The sequence below is a fragment of the Quercus robur genome, chromosome 9, assembly GCF_932294415.1.
Source record: "Quercus robur chromosome 9, dhQueRobu3.1, whole genome shotgun sequence".
NCBI lineage: Eukaryota > Viridiplantae > Streptophyta > Magnoliopsida > Fagales > Fagaceae > Quercus > Quercus robur.
This window is the reverse complement of record NC_065542.1, coordinates 9,961,355-9,978,668: the sequence shown is the minus strand read 5'-3', so window position 1 is coordinate 9,978,668 and position 17,314 is coordinate 9,961,355. Positions and strand designations below refer to the sequence as shown.

General features: G+C 36.8%; 1 protein-coding gene across 3 annotated transcripts; it reads right to left on the bottom strand.

Annotated features, from left to right (window-relative positions):
* Positions 1 to 401: 401 nt before the first annotated feature.
* On the bottom strand, positions 402 to 13,969 carry LOC126701266 (glutamate synthase [NADH], amyloplastic). 3 transcript variants are annotated; one of them, XM_050399385.1, is made up of 22 exons: positions 12,935 to 13,969; positions 12,581 to 12,700; positions 12,044 to 12,157; positions 11,272 to 11,424; positions 10,805 to 10,905; positions 10,610 to 10,706; positions 10,023 to 10,132; positions 9,103 to 9,206; positions 8,765 to 8,944; positions 8,331 to 8,674; positions 8,181 to 8,251; positions 7,621 to 8,090; positions 6,588 to 7,457; positions 6,138 to 6,292; positions 5,701 to 5,862; positions 3,823 to 5,424; positions 3,198 to 3,416; positions 2,807 to 3,075; positions 2,243 to 2,548; positions 1,845 to 2,112; positions 1,239 to 1,496; positions 402 to 1,004 (listed from the first exon to the last, which is right to left on the bottom strand). In XM_050399385.1, the coding sequence occupies exons 1-22, from the start codon at positions 13,340 to 13,342 to the stop codon at positions 705 to 707; spliced, it is 6,681 nt and encodes a 2,226-aa protein (XP_050255342.1). In that variant the 5' UTR covers positions 13,343 to 13,969; the 3' UTR covers positions 402 to 704. The 3 variants fall into 3 exon arrangements, with proteins under 3 accessions (XP_050255342.1, XP_050255344.1, XP_050255343.1); XM_050399387.1 differs by lacking the exons at positions 10,610 to 10,706; positions 10,805 to 10,905; positions 11,272 to 11,424; ... (1 more) ...; positions 12,581 to 12,700; positions 12,935 to 13,969 and adding an exon at positions 10,491 to 10,557; XM_050399386.1 differs by lacking the exons at positions 10,610 to 10,706; positions 10,805 to 10,905; positions 11,272 to 11,424; ... (1 more) ...; positions 12,581 to 12,700; positions 12,935 to 13,969 and adding an exon at positions 10,417 to 10,440.
* Positions 13,970 to 17,314: the final 3,345 nt, after the last annotated feature.

Here is a 17,314-nt window from a genome sequence, read left to right as displayed (position 1 = left end):
AAAAAGTTAGCACATCAATGTGACAATATAGGCATTCCAAATTTCCAGAGGGTTGGGGTTTGGGAGTCTTAAGCAAATGACCCACATATATGACAAGGGGAGTTTTCTTTCCCTTCATCAATTCATTGACCTATTTGAATTCTTAATGAGGAAAAGATGCCCTACACAACCTTTAATAAATTCTACAAATACATCGCTCAATTCTTGCAAAAACATATTAATAAACACAATTCATAGTAATTTAAGATCGCAAGACCAACTCAGATTGTAATGAACTTATTGAAATCAATAGCTCTCATAAATATTATTAATGGACTTCATGAGAGCTATTCATTTCAAATTTGTTGACAGAAGTGCACAAATGGAGATCCAGGCAACTCAGAACTTCAATCAACATAGCATTAAAAAAATTTTAAATTTCCCATACGCAATTCTTTAATCAATAATTTAGAAGCAAAACTGTACATTTTATTCCTTAATAACGACCAAATTTAAAGAACCTATAAACATTATTAATACATAAATTAAACCCAAAATCCTAAAATCTATGTCCAGCCACTTTGAAGCTATTTCTTACTTCTGCAAAAACCTTTGCCGCTACCCAAGGAAATCCACTTTTTCCTCCCACTCCAATTTTTGAATTTATACTTTTTCTATATCTTCTTTCGTTTGAATACTGTATGGGAAAGAATAATTGACGTCACCTATGTCATTACAGTGTGTTTGCTGCTATCTTGGTGCCTCTTGTTAAGGTCATGGTGCCTCTTGATAAGGTCTTCCTTGATAACAGGGCTAACTTCAAGGTCCTTTTCCTCCCTTGTAAGATATTTATCAACCTGTGCAGCAGCTTGCCGGCCTTCAGAGATTGCCCATACTACCAAAGACTGGCCACGCCGACAATCACCTGCAGCAAAGACCCCATCTACATTGGTTGAGAAACGGCCATAGTCTGCCTTGATGTTTGATCGATTGTCTTGCTCCAAACCCAACTTCTCTGCTGCTGTCTGTATAGGCACAAAGCAGAACATCAATGAGCAACTCTCTTTAACAAACCAGGTAAACTCAGTTTTAGATCTCAGCCCCAAGATAACTTGGACCAAGATTTCGTTAGTTAAAAAAAAATGTTAATTAGGCCATTTGTTTTCTTTCAGACTTTGCTCTAGGGAGAAACTCAACTTGGTCACCAGTTTCATTCTAATGATGAATTATAAGGTAATAGCAAAATGAAGAAAACTAACCGGCTCAGGGCCAAGAAATCCCATGGCTAGTAGAACAAGGTCAGCCTCGATGATCTCCTCAGAGCCCTCAACTTCCTTGCGCTGCAACTTCCCACTAGCATCCTTCTCCCATTGGAGACGTACAATTTCAAGCCCTTTGACAACCCCATTCTCATCTCCAATAAATCGCTTGGTCAATACCTCATAAGATCTTGGGTCTTTTCCAAACTTGGTTGCAGCTTCCTGATGCCCATAGTCCACCCGGAATATAAGAGGCCACTGCAATCCCAAAATTAAACAAACTAGTTACATAAGCATCTAAACATTTATGTGACAAAGCTCACATTCTGCATACCTTTTTCTTTGAAAATAGAAACCAAATATTTCAACATAAATTCATATTATTTGCAATAAGTTATCAATCTCATGCAAATTTTGTCAACTTTGGAGCAAACAAATGTGCACATAAAGGAATTTGTTGTACAAATGATAACGCTGAAACAATTACTTTTAGTTATCAAATTTGGTTGATGGTCCCTTCAGTATTTAGATGCTTATGTAACTAAAGGAAAAGGCATGACATTAACATGCATCATAAAGGAAATGGTGGGGTAAAGAAAGTTAAACCTGTGGCCAAGGGTTGCCTGGGGCCCTAGTTCGTGGTGGCGCAGGGAGAAGCTCTAGATTTACAATGCTACTACATCCATGCCGGATAGATGTCCCTATGCAATCCGTGCCAGTGTCACCTCCACCAATGACCACTACTTTCTTTCCCTTTGCAGAGATGTAGTTACCATCCTGGAGGTTGCTATCAAGCAAGCTTTTAGTATTTGCATGAAGAAACTCCATAGCAAAATGGACTCCTGATAGCTCCCGTCCTGGTACAGAAAGGTCCCTGCACCAAAAATAGCCAGCAATATTGAACATGCACTGATAATGACTAAGTGCAGATAATCGAGTTTCTAGTGGTAAATAGGAACTGAAGACAAATCATTAATGTAATCAATCCACCTACTAAAACTTACCTTGGTTTTGTGGCTCCTACTGCCAAAACAACAGAATCATTCTCCTCTCGGAGCCGATCAAGAGAATACAAGGGATCAGTTCCAACACTAGCATTAACCACAAAATTGACACCTTCTTGAGCCATAAGGTTCACCCGCCGTTGAACTACATCCACTTTGTCAGCCTTCATGTTTGGAACACCATACATCATAAGTCCTCCAATTCTGTCAGCACGCTCATACACAGTCACCGTATGTCCCATTCTGTTTAGCTGATCAGCAGCAGCCAAGCCAGCTGGTCCACTTCCAACAATTGCAACTCTTTTTCTGCAACCATACACATTAATTATATTCATGAAATGGAAAGCAATTATCCATATAGAATCTCTCTTAAAAGAGTAGGGCTATTCTAACTGGGTGATACAAGAAAAAGTAACTTCGTCAGTCAACAATTTAATCAAGGAAAATAATTCCAAATCTCTCCAGTAAAGGAGGGGGAAAAAAAAAACCCTCCTCATTGCAAAGAAGGAAAAATTGACAGAAAATACAAAATCATGTTAATATATTCTAAGAAAAAAAGCATACCCAGTTCTCTTCAGGGGAGGCCGTGGTACCATCCATCCCTCCTCAAAGGCCTTGTCTATAATGGCACATTCAATGCTCTTGATAGATACAGGATTCTCAATAATGCCCAGGACACAAGAACCTTCACAAGGTGCAGGGCACACTCGGCCAGTAAACTCTGGGAAGTTATTTGTCTCAAGGAGACGATCTAATGCCTCACGCCACCTATTTTGGTACACTAACTCATTAAATTCAGGTATTTTGTTTCCAAGAGGACATCCAGAATTCTCCTGCAAAATTTAGAAATAAAGATTTAAATGAGGAAAAGTGCATATGAAAGTTCAAACCCTGATGAAAATATATGGTTGCATACAATTTACGAAAAAGGGGAAAATGAGAGAGTAATTCTTACCTGATGGCAGAAAGGAGTACCGCAGTCCATGCAGCGGGCTGACTGAGTCTTTAAAAGTGGGCCAGGTTCTGATTCCTCCATAACCTCCTTCCAGTCATTCATCCGAACATTAGGATCCCTATAATGAACACCCTCACGCTCATATGATACAAACCCTCGATGTTTGACTGCATTGGTAACCTGAGTAGGCCTCTTCAATGGTTCAGCCTCTTCTACCTTCTGCAAATATCACCACTAACATCAGACCCTCATATAAGTTATACACACTATACAGGTGAACTAGAAAACTAAGCCTACCAAATGCATAAGCAAGGAGAAACCTCCTTTAGAAGTGAGGTGGTTTTGAAGACTAAAACTTTCCAGTCAAGAAATCAATATGAACAGCTACGGACTTAGCACCATTGCTGAGTTGGAAAGTTATTGATGATTCTCATCTGGATCCACCACTGATACTACTTTATTATCCACCATTAACAACTTGCCACATTGGTAGTTGTGAAATATGTTGTGGATTTTGATTTTATGAACCAGCTAGCTATAAAATTTCTCACGTTTGAGAGAGAGAAAGAGAGGACCAATATTCAGAGTTAAACGTAATGACAAATTACCATCAGAAGAGAATTACCTGATTGGATGTTCCATTAAAAGATGCAGATGCTAACTTCTTAAGCTCTTCAAAAGCATCTTTTTTCAATAATTCTCCCTCATCTTGTTCATCAGCTTCTTCAGAAGCATGTTCAACAGCTTCCTTGGAGGCTTCCTCTGCTTTCATGTTTGCAAGAACCCGTTTATACTCCCTAGGGAAAACTTTAATGAATTTAGGCAGAAGATTCTCAAAGTTAACAAGTATTTCTTTGGCAAGCTGGCTGTTTGTGTGACGCTGATGTTGCTGTATCATCATTCTAAGAGTCATTATATCCTCTTCTTGTTCAACTTTATCAAGATCTACAAGCTCAGTATTGCATCGAGATTGGAATTTTCCATCCACATCAAGAACATATGCAATACCACCGCTCATACCTGCAGCAAAATTTCTGCCAGTTTTTCCAAGTACAACAACATTCCCACCAGTCATGTACTCACATCCATGATCACCAACTCCTTCAACAACGGCCTTAGCCCCCGAATTACGAACACAAAATCTTTCTGCTGCCATCCCATTGAAATATGCCTCCCCACTTGTTGCCCCATAGAGAGCCACATTACCTATTACAATGTTTTCTTTTGGATCAAACTTGCTTTCCCTTGGAGGATAAACTACAATCTTGCCACCAGATAACCCTTTACCGACATAGTCATTGCTGTCACCTTCAAGCTCCAGTGTTATTCCAGGGCAGAGGAATGCTCCAAGGCTCTGACCTGCACTTCCAGTGAATTTGATATGGATGGTATCTGCAGGAAGCCCTGCCATTTGATAGCGTTTAGTCACTTCGTGACTAAGCATTGTTCCAACAGCACGGTTCACATTGTAGATTGGTGTTTCAATGTACACAGGAAGACTCTTTTCTAATGCAGCTGTAGACAGTGAAATAAGTTCTTGGTCCAGTGCCATATCCAAGCCATGATCCTGTTTCTGGACACAGTACTGTGCAGCTTCAGGTCGAAGTTCAGCAGCAGGTCTAAGTACTAAAGAGAGATCAATATTGTCCAGCTTCTCATTGTTCTTAGTCACTTGTTTATCCACTTCAAGCATATCTGAACGGCCAACCATCTCTCTTACAGTTCGAAGTCCAAGTTGTGACATAATTTCCCTCATTTCCTCTGCTACCATGAAGAAAAAGTTAATAACATGTTCCGGTTCTCCAGCAAACTTCTCTCGAAGTACTGGATCTTGGGTAGCAATGCCCACAGGGCAGGTATTCTTGTGGCACTTCCGCATCATGATGCAGCCAAGAGTAATGAGAGGTGCTGTGCTGAAGCCAAATTCTTCAGCACCAAGAAGTGCAGCTATGGCCACATCTCTTCCAGTTTTAAGTTGGCCATCTGTCTGGAGAACTGTTCGACCACGAAGGTCATTAGCAACCAATGTCTGGTGAGTTTCGGCCAAACCAAGTTCCCATGGGAGCCCAGCATTCTTGATTCCAGTCCATCTAGAGGCCCCTGTTCCTCCATCATGACCTGAGATCAGAACGTGGTCAGCATGCCCCTTCACCACTCCACTAGCAACTACTCCCACGCCAACTTCAGATACCAACTTCACACTAATTCGAGCCGCGGGGTTGGAGTTCTACAAATCAAAGGAAAGACATCAGATGGCCTACAACTCCATTAATCAATTAAATGTACACAAATTTCAACCCCCATTTTCCTGAAAAAGATTCAGTTTACATCTAGACTCATTGTTTATTTCTACCCAATAGCAAAACCAATAGTCTAACAAATGGAAGGGAGCTGAACAAAAGAACACAAATAAGCAGCTTATAAGGTCTTTCAGTGGAGGAAGGGGGATACAATGAAGTACATTTACCAAAGAAACAGGCATAGGAACAGCATGTGCACAAACCTTAAGATCATGAATTAATTGGGCAAGATCTTCAATTGAATAAATATCATGATGTGGAGGAGGACTTATAAGTCCCACCCCAGCAGTAGAATTTCTGGTGACCGCAATTTCTCCTACAACTTTGTGTCCAGGAAGCTCACCTCCTTCACCAGGCTTGGCCCCCTGAGCAATGACAAAGATCGAAGTTAAAACAACATCAATTACAGAGAATAAACAAACTCAGTTCTTATTTAACCTCACCAAATGCCAAATGTACATGTCAAAAAAAGATGTAAAGGCACCCAGAGGTGCTTTGCAGACACATCATCATCTGCCATGAACACAGATCCATAAACAAGAGGAACCTCCATTCCAATAGGAATATAGGGGCCAAATAGGAATGTATGAACATCAAAAGACATAAACTGAAGTTCAAACGTATAACATCAAACAGGTACCTGAGCCATTTTTATCTGTAATTCATCAGCATTAGTAAGGTAATAACTCGAAACTCCAAATCTCCCACTTGCAACCTGCTTAATTGCACTCCTTTTTGGGTTCCTTGAGCCATCTGCAAGAGGCTCCATGCGAGATGGCTGCTCACCTCCCTCACCTTCAGCGAAATTCAAATGAAGAATTAGTAATTTGAAAATATCATTAGTCCTTTTCTCCTAAAATAAAAAAAAAAAAAAAAAAAAAAAAATTCATGTGTAAGAAATTACACATAAAAAGCTTTAAAAAAAAGCTCATTACATAAGCAATGCAAAAAAGATCAATTCCAAAGCCTGATTCAATCGTCACCAAACTCCCACGTATGAATGTTATAGTATTTAGCTGAACCTTGACCAAACACTAAGTAAGTACTCTAGTTAAATGTGGGGACATTATAAAGGTAGTAAAAAGCAAACCTGTATTCGACTTTCCTCCAATCTTATTCATAGCAATAGCCAATGTTGTGTGTGCCTCCAATGATATTGATCCATAACTCATGGCCCCAGTACAGAACCGTTTGACAATTTCGCTGGCAGGTTCCACTTCATCCAAAGGAACTTTTTCCTTTGCCTCTTTAAATTTCAAGAGCCCCCGCAAATTGCAGCCTTTATTCAACTCATGAATAAGCTTGGAATATTCTTTGTAGGCAGCTACACTGTTAGTTCGGGCAGCCTCTTGCAGCTTTGCTATGGCAAGGGGATCATTCAAGTGAAGTTCACCACCTTTCCTCCAATGATAATTCCCTGGGTTTGGCAGTGCAACAGCTTCCGCACTTCCAGGAGGGAAAGCTCGAGAAGGAAACGCCAACTCATGCAGATGAAGCGCATCACGTGCAAGCATCTCAAATGTTGCACCCTCAACTCTACTTGGGGTTCCTGCAAAGCACCTCTCGATCACTTCTGATGAAAGACCCAGAGCTTCAAAAATCTGAGCACCCTTATAAGATGCCAAAGTTGATATCCCCATCTTGGCAAGAACCTTCATCATTCCATAGTTGCTTGCTTTGAAGTACCTCTTTACCAGTTCTTCCTTGGAGTGAAACTCACCACTTGCTTTCGGTGGGATCTTTCCATCAACCTGCAATCTCCAAACAGCTTCTATAGCCAAGTATGGGCATATACCATCTGCACCAAATCCAACCAGTGTACAGAAATGGTGTACTTCACGTGGCTCAGCAGTTTCAACTATCAACCCAACTTGAGTTCGCTCAAGCTTTTTAACTAGATGTTGATGTACAGCACCAACAGCCAAGAGGGAGCTTACAGCAACACGCTTAGGTGAGAAAGCTACAAATCCAACAAGGAAAAATAAATCACTCAGAAAGCCATGGTTTTCCATCAAGTATCTGTTAAATGCAATTAAATGTAACTCAGCTCAACTCAAATCAACTACAAATGCTTAATTTATTGGATGAAATTAAATGTACTAAAAAAGGAGAGAATGTTATACCTCTGTCAGAAAGCACAAGTAATGTATAACCCTCCTTAATTGCATCATGTGCTTCAGCACATATCCTATCCAGTGTCTCCTCCAGTCCCTTGCTACCTCGGTCCTTAGAATAAGTTATGTCTAGAACTTTGCTTTGCCAACCTCTATAATTCATCTTTTTGATTGCTTCTGTTTCTTCGATAGATAAAAGAGGACCTTTTAAAGAAAGACGATGACATTGTTCTTCAGTGGTCTCCGTCAGGTCACCTTCTGGACCAACCATGCATTCCATGGAGGTGACTATCTTCTCCCGAATAGGATCAATTGGAGGATTTGTTACTTGGGCAAACATTTGCTTGAAGTACTCAAAAGTGAGCTTTTCTCTGTTAGACATTACAGCCAAGGGAGTATCATTTCCCATAGAACCAAGGGCTTCTACACCATCTTTTGCCATGGGTAGCAACAACATTTCCAAAGCTTCAACAGTGTAACTACATAGGGATGCAACAATTAGTAAATCATTCCTGTCAAGTGTAAAATTCAAGAAAGCAATAGCATTTGCAGGACAGAGATTTACATACCCAAAAGCTTTCAATGGAGCCAGTAAACCATGAATGCCCATGTTTTCCATGTTGCCATCATTGCTAGACGCCTAAAGTAAGAAAATACATTAACCAAAATGAGAATTTCTCACAATAGAAAATTAAAGAGAACAGTATTCTCATACTTACAGGAATCACTCCCGCAATAAGAGGAAGGGCCCTTTCAGATTCATGAACAGAGTCAACTATATCCTTGAGTTCAATTTTTTGCCTTTTAAGCCACTCGCCATAAGGCCTTGCCAGTGAGTATTGCTGCTTCAAGGCGTCATCATCAACAACAATATGCTTCTCAAAATCCACTAAAAGCATCATGCCAGGGTTTAGCCTGCCTTTCCTACTCACATCTTCAGGTGGAATGTCTACTACACCAACTTCACTGGCCATGATAACTCGTCCACTGTGGGTGACGTAGAAACGCCCAGGTCGCAGCCCGTTGCGGTCCAAAGTTGCTCCCAGATAGCGGCCATCAGTAACTGCAAATGATTTCACATATATAGCTGAAAAATTAGATAATATTTATTATAAAGATTTGGAGAGAGTGCAAAAATTGCTAGAATTATTACATGATATAAGAGCTGGGCCATCCCATGGCTCCATCAGAGCTGAGAAATATTCATACAGTGCCTTTCGATCAGAGTCCATATTCTTGTCATTTTGCCATGCTTCAGGAATCATCATCATAATTGCTTCAGGAAGACTTCTACCAGCTCGAACCAGAAACTCAAGGACGCCATCAAAAGCTCCTATGGACATAAAAAAAAAAGTCATATAAAGGCACATCATAATATGATAAGATCATAAACAGAACTTATAATGCATCTAACCATTTAACCTTCATAACCTTCAAGCAAGAACTTATATATGAATGCATATATACAAGATATCAAGCTAAAAAGTTCACCTGAATCAGATGAACTGGCATCAACAATTGGTAGAAGCATCTTTAACTCATTAGTTGAGAGACCAAGCTCCTTACACTTTAATAGACCCTCACGGGCCTTCATCCTGAGTAAAACATAAAATGTGTCAGTCCATTCACTATTCTGGAACCAGAGAGAGAGAGAGAGAAATCAGCTTTGACAGGACCATATTCTGTAAATCAGCCAGCTATGGCCTATGTGTTTTTCACAGTTTCCCTCGTTTTAGTAATTTTGTGAATTAACAGAATGCACACACAGTGGTTGGCAAGGTTTTAGAGACAGATTTAGACTATGGTGATTGTCTCATAAACAAACTCAAGTTCTTTCCCAAGTGGATTTTTAAAGATTCCTTTATTTATTCCTTGCAGTCAAAAATGAGCTTACAGACTGTAATTCTGGAGTATCCTCCAGATATCATATGCCTGTTCAAGAAGTCATTAACTGAGCAGCGTCAATGAGAACTGTATCTTATGAAGCATCATTTAACACTTACATTTACTTCAACTCTCATAAAGCGCATTCAGATAAAAAGTGGCCTTTCTGATTGATCTTCACCAGCATATATTATAAGCAACCAATCAAAGGACAAGCACATTTCACAACATTACTAAAATTTGAATTACAATTTTACCCAATGACAATAATGGCAAAACATCAGTAGGAAATGTTCTTGTGAGATGACATCACAATTATTAACTTCAGCCATGAACAAGCATTCTTGACAGGAAATAAAGGAACCGTGTCTAAATCAAGGTGCATTGCTAATGTATCAATCACAAACTGATTTAACAAGACATGCATAGTTTTATGTTCAGAAGGATCTTTATTAGTTATACAGTACATCATTCAATCCCACCATTCACTAAGAACATAACCAAAACCCTTTTGCTCAACAACATACCAGTTTACATTGCCTCTAAGAGTGTTAATTTCTCCATTGTGGCCCAAGACACGCATAGGTTGAGCACGATCCCAGCTAGGAAATGTATTTGTTGAGAATCGAGAGTGGATCTGCACCAACGATCAAAAGAACCAAGATTGTCATGGGCAATCCAATCTACCATATTCAGAGTATAATAAGTGGATGTGGAAACAGCATAGATGAAATTTTTTTTTAGGCACTAATGCAATGCCATTATAAATCTTGGAAAACCTAAGCTAGTTTGATCAACACAATTTCTTTCCCACCACTCGATTGAAAAATCTCATCCTCAATAACTGATCACAAAGAGCACCGCACCTAGTTTCTCTGCAAACATGATTATCTTGATAATGAAGCTTTCTTACCAACTCACCCAAAGCATCTAATCCAGCATCCAAATTCAAACAGTAATCAAGGGAGTGGAAGAACTTAAGAGATCATTCAAACCTCAATGCCTCAGAAGTCTTTCCTCAACCTTGCACTTCTTCAGTTACCGGTTGTTCCCATGCTGTTTGGAGTATGAAGTTAGTGTAGAGAGAAGAAAAGTGAATGGATAAAATATTTACCAGGGCCATGTAGCTCGTAAACCTTTCATTGCCAATATCTGCGTAATAATAATCCTTCAACTGAATTGGCTTTAACTGACCTTTGTAAACAACAGTCCTGCACAAATCAGGTAAAGAAATGAACAATGTTATTGCAAGGAGGCAAAGATACTAGATGATATACTACCTAGTGATTTGGCTTTCCAAAAAGCTCACCTTGAGGAAAGTGAACAGATATAGAAGTCCTTGGCACCCCCATATTCAAGGTTTAAAGCAGCTCTTAAAGCAATCATTGAAACCCTTCTCAGTATGTACATCTGTGGAGAAAGCAATGAAAACAAGCATTAACTACAGGAGAATGCTATCAAATTTGTTCCCACATTAACTATAAAAAATAAATTGAAGTACAAATAATCAAACCCTTTGTTTCCTTTGAGTCCAAAAAATTCAGGTTGGTTTGAATCATCAAATCATGCAACATTTTTCTTTTACCAACTCAATTCTCAAAATAGTTCCTAGTTGAAAACATATGCTTTGCTCCGAAAAATTGACAATTGGGAAAACAAAACTATCAATGTGATTAAGAAAAAAGCATTCTCCTAACAATACTGCTGCATAAGAATCATGCCTTCCACCTTGAACCTCTATAACTAACTTGTAGGGTATCAGAAAAAGAAATGTACCTGCTGCTCCAAATCAACTTGTGACTCAGGAGCTGGGGTAAGGAACACTTGCTCAACCACAGGTTCTGTTTGCAAGGCAGACTGGCCCAGATCTGTGTTATCTGTTGGCACACGTCGCCACCCAAGAACAGTATGCCCAAGAGACTCCGCAACCTTCAAAAAAAGATTTTCATAAATATTCCCACCAAAAAGATAAAATCATTAGAAGAAGCAGATGAGAAAGTAAAGAAAGCAAATTGGACATAGTGAAACATAAGCAGGTATGCAGTAAAAACCACTTTCAATAAACATGAAATCCACTGAGGAGACCACCTAAATAGCAAAGAAGTTATATTCATAGGACCACAGTCCATCTGGCTAATATACATTGTAAGTGATATAGCCATGGGCATGGGGGTGAAGTGAAGGGTTAATCTCCTCCAATAAAGACAGGCATAAGAAGACCACCTACTAATCAATGTCAAGTTTCACGTTGAATCAAAAAGGGATTTCCACCTTCCAGCTATCAACAGAAAACAGCTGGGAAATTTCTTTTCAAACCAAGTAAGTTCCATGCAAATAAGGAAATATTACTGCACTTGTAAAAAGAGTGGTCCGTTCAAATTGAACAACTAAATTGGAAGTGTTACAGGATCAAACAAATGTAGTTTGAGATAAGAACAACAAAGTAACTGACAGTGTATGTATGACACGCAGCAATTAAACTGTATGATTGGTGAAAATGGATAAGAACCCCTCGAAGGCAAAACATTAAACCTCCAATCAAAATTACCTTTGTAAATACATTTTTGCTTTCATCCCTTCGAGTATCAGACGAGGGCAAAAAGAACATGCCAACAGCATATTCACCTGGTGATGGAAGCTCAAACCCAAGATCCTTAGCAGCCTAAACAAAAAACCAACCAAGCATCAATCAAATTAAATCTTACCCAACAAATAAATAAATAAATAAATCCCAAATTCAACTAACATAGATCAATTTGCCTAATTGCTAATCATTAAATAAAAAATAAAATAAAAAAATCAGAGGCTCTTGAACAAGAACAAATTTTTAGGATTTTCAAAAAATATTGAAACTTTTTCCCGTGAAAAATGTCTCCAGAACAGGGACCACTAGAAACAAGCAAGTAAAAAAAAAAAAAAAGGAAATTTAATCCAATACCACACTGAGAAGAAAAAAAAACAATTTTTTTCGCTAAAAATCAGTCAAAATAAACAGAAACCAACAAATAGAAATTGCAAAGTAGGTGAAAAATAAAACTAATCCTAAACAGAATCCAAATACTTTTTTTGTATTTATATACAGTACCTCCTTGTAGAATTGGTGAGGAAGAGCGACAAGAATCCCAGCCCCATCACCGGTATTGGCTTCACAGCCACAAGCTCCTCTATGTGCCATACGTACCAACATTTCCAAAGCATCAGTTACCTACAAAAACCATTAAAAACCCATTAAAGCTATAAAGTCTTTAACACACACACACACACCCACCCACAAATCCAACAACCCCCAATCAAAAACACCCACACCCACTTCAGCTACAAAACAAACACGCACGCCCACAAATCACATAGCTTTTAAATTCACATGCACAAAATCAAAAATATTTCACACATGCATGCAAATACACATGCACACAGACATACATACATACATACATACCGTTTTGCGGCTACTTTCGCCGGATAACTCCGCGACGAACCCGACCCCGCACGAGTCCTTATCAAACGACGGGTCGTATAACCCGAGGGGCTTTTCGGGCACAAGAGACAATGCGGAGCGGACTTTTCCGACCCGGAGCTTCGGCGACTGGCCGGGTCCATCCGACTGCCAAAAATGGAGCCTCCCCGGCCCGGAAGCTCTCAATCGGGTCCCCAAAAACTTCTTGTCTAATACATTCACCGACGACGACTTCTTCGCCGCCGCCGCCGCCGAGCACCGAGCACTGAACCGGGTTATCGGGGCGGCATTGAGTTTCGGTTTCGGTTGGTTCGAGGACTTGTTAAGCGAAAGCTGAGGAGAGGAAGAACCGGTTCGGAGATGGAAAATCGAACCCGAACTCGCTAACATTTTCGGGAATTATCGAAAGTCCAATATTAGCTAGATTCCCGATTCTGTTATATACTTCAAAATTTAAAGAAATTTGGAGCTCTTTTAGGAGCCTAAATCGGATCTACGTATTTTAGTCCAAATAAGATTGAAATACAAGATCCAGATAAACTCAAATCTGAGCGAAGAAACAAAGATAGACTTCGAGAGAGAGAGTTTCACTATTTTTTTTTTCCCTCTCTCTCTCTCTGATTCTTTTTTTTTTTTTTTTTAAATATATTTACGATAAGATTCACAGATCTAAACGGTTCAGCTTCGTTCTCCGCCAAACCAAATGGCTTTTTTTTTGCAGAGAAAAATCCGTTTGATTCAGAGACAAATACAGGTAGTTTATTGAAATTTAAAAAACAATAACAATAATTTTCACACACGCTATTTTCAGAGAGAATATCCTAGTCACGTGCAGAGAGAAATATATGGTTGTTGAGGTTCGAATCGAGGTATAGCCAGCCTAAACAAACCAACCAAACGCCGACTTTCCCGGGAAACGAACAGCACACTAAGAAAGAGAGAGAGGGAAAGACTAAGCGAGAGAAACAGAGAAAGCACAGAGAGAAAGAAAGAGAAGGAGATTTTGGGTTCTCTTTGAAGAGACAGGCCTAGCTGTGATTATATAGAGAAAAGAGAACTTAGAAAAAGATGGCTTTGGGCTTTCAAAAAAACAAAAAAAAAAAAAGATTGGCTTTGGGGGCATGTGGTGACCCCACACCACAAATTATTTTACAATATTATTACAGCGTGTCGCTGACGTATTAAACTAGAGTAATACTAGCATCACAAACTATTTAATAATATTTTACAAAATATTTATATGTTCGGTTTTTAATTGGTTTTCATCTAAGCCATGGGCATTATCTTTCTTTATTGATAAACTCTCTTGTAGTTGAATAAAATATTTGGATCTCAATCTCTACCTACATCAATTACTAATTATTAATATATTAATAAGATGATAAAGAGTTATCATTAAGAACAGATGAACCTTCCTCACAAAAAATTAATAATCACTTACTATATACAAAATCTTGGAAATATAGATGTGATTTTAGCTTTTTTTTTTTCTTTTTAGAGGTTTTACTGATACGAGACGTGACAGATTGGAATACGACTTTGTGACACGTGTGAGTTGGCCTATGCGGCACGCGACAGCCGCTCATGGTGGGTCCCAATTGTGGGCTTCGGTTCGGGGAATAAGAGTAGACTACTAGACTCAGTAGATAAATATGGGAGTTTTGGACGTATACGTTTTTTTATTTATCCTAATTTAATAAATATGGACGAACTAATAAGTTTTTTTTAAGTACAATACGATGGCTTTTTCTTTTTCTTTTTTCCTCCAGATGTTTCAAGCCGATTCGCCATAAAGATTTAGATAAGTAGCAGGAAATTTTAGTTGTTTATCCACAATCAATAATTAACCTTTTATTGGGAAAAAAATAATAATAATAAAAAACTGATAGCTGAAATTATTGCTGGCTGCCAAATTGTTTTAAATGACTCATTTGCCCTTTTTAATAATCAATCACATTTATTTTATATATTTACATAAAAATAGCATTTTCTATGTAAAATTTCTAATTTATATCCTTCAATACTAATATGTCATATTCAGATGCAGTCATCACTGTTGGCACCTCCTTTTCATCCTTTACCTTCATTTTCTTTCTCTCTCTCTACTACATATCTATATTGAATTTAAATCATTTATGAATCCTATCTTTTTAGTGTTAAAATCATATTAGTTGGTTACTCATTCAATGCATTGAAAAGCTTATATTTTGTTATAGATTTTCATCTCTCTTTTATTTTATTTTATTTTTTAATTTAACATTTTATATGTCAATTATTAATGACATTGATTATGAGTGTATTCGTATATGAAAGTATATATATTGGCACTTATATATACACATGCGTGTGTGAGGGGGGGACCACACCATAATTATCCACTTAATTTTTTTAATCTTTGCACTAAGTGAGTTAATAAGTGCAAAATACTAAGAAACTAATATTAATGAACTATCAATTTTTTTAAAAAAAAAAATCACATATACTCTATAGAAACCATTACACAGCAAAGATCACCACACATTCTATCTTATTAAAAATTAGAAAAAAAAATGATCATAAGTAGTATTAAATTTGGGTAAGAATTTTAATATATGACTAATTGCGTTTACTTTTTAAAAAAAATAATAATTTGATTAATTATTTATATTTTTATGATAAAAATTGTGTTTAATTCTAAATGTATCATAGGTATACGCATATTACATGCTACTTTTTTTTTTTAATAATTTGACTAATCATTTATATTTTTATAATAAAAATTGTGTTTAATTTTAAATGCATCCATGTGTTTGCATGAATTACATGCTAATTAAGTATTAATTGTGATAGATTTTGTACACAGGAAAGTGTAACTTTGAATAATATTTTTCTCTTATTTTTTTGTCTAAACATAAACTTTAATGATTATGTAATTTATTAATGGCATTGACTATATGTGTTTGTTTATGGAGCTATATATATAATATGATATATTAAGACAGTTTAACAAAATATAATTTTTTTTTTAATTTCTTTTATGTTTGTCTACATATTAACTTAACAATTGTGGTAGTTATTAATAGTTAATTATGATGGTTATTAATAGTCTTTTATTTTAATTATAACAAGATTTTAATGGATAGTATAAATATAGAATATATTTAAATTTTGAATAAATAAATAAATTTTGCATTTAATATATGCATTAATTCACACTACATGCAAATTCATCTATTTAATAAACAAAAAAACCAAAATTAAGGGTAATAATTTAAAATGTACAAGGTTATTCAATGGAGAGGTCAGAAGACAGTTGGGATTACAAATTTACAATAGGGATTCTTATGAAGGTTTTTCCTTATTTTGTCATCGCATTCTTCTCTTGAAAATTGGAATTGATTTTGACTTTAATATATGTAAGATAGCTACAATAAAATATTTGGAAGAAAAATTCGTAACCTTTCATAATAAGGTTTGTTCAACCTGAACAAATTTCTAATTGGAATGAGTTTTCGATTTCGCTAAAGTCTTCAGTCTTGCACAATGAACAAAAATTTCAGTATTCAATTCATTCTACACCCTTACAAAGTAAAAAAATCCCAAAACATTACAATAGTTTTTGTCATGGAATTAACCAACACTATATTTCCTAATATTAGGGTTGCAGGTACCTATATTTGAACAACCAAGATCAAACTAATCCCATATTTAATGGACTAATTGAATGGACCATATACTTTAAGGGACATAAAACGTAAGTAAGAAATTGATAAAAAGAATTAAAATGGAGAAACATTTTAGATTTTGAAATACCAGAATAAAAATGTTTTCAAATTGAGATACTTACCAAAATGCAATTTACCAAATATTTTCTCATCCATCTTAGGTAATTATTTCACTTTTAACAATAACTTCATTTTTTTATGAATATTTTTCTCACAAATACAATTATATTATTCTCAATCTCAATGATGTCACATCGTTTGAGAGCTAAAAGAAACTCTATAAACCAATCAGGGGGGAAAAAAAAAAAAGCAAAGGTCGAGCAAGTAATATTGGAATAATTTTATTTTTTATTTGCAATAAAAATAATTACGAAATGACATTTCTTGTAATAAGCAAGGCATACATGCGTGCACACTCTTCATAAAAAAATATCACTTTTATTTTTATAATAGTTTTTTTTTTTTTTTGAAAACATAATAGTTTATTGAATTGATACATTTTGTGTTTACAAGTTTCAACTTTCAACAAACACAAAGAAAAAATGTTAGTCTTTTAAAATAACAAGCAACTTCATTCCTCATTTTCACTCTCCATTAATTTGTTACCCCCTCGTTCTCTTTTTTTACCGCTAATAGTTGTATGTCCGTGCGAATTAAA

What these genes read in the sequence shown, in the direction of transcription:
- LOC126701266 (XM_050399385.1), bottom strand. Translation starts at nt 13,342, where the DNA reads ATGTTAGCGAGTTCGGGTTCGATTTTCCATCTCCGAACCGGTTCTTCC. An exon ending in GTACTCCTTTCTGCCATCAG is followed by an intron (nt 3,076 to 3,197) that starts GTAAGAATTACT and finishes TAAATTTTGCAG; the next exon opens with GAGAATTCTGGATGTCCTCT. An exon ending in GATTTCTTGGCCCTGAGCCG is followed by an intron (nt 1,005 to 1,238) that starts GTTAGTTTTCTT and finishes GTGCCTATACAG; the next exon opens with ACAGCAGCAGAGAAGTTGGG.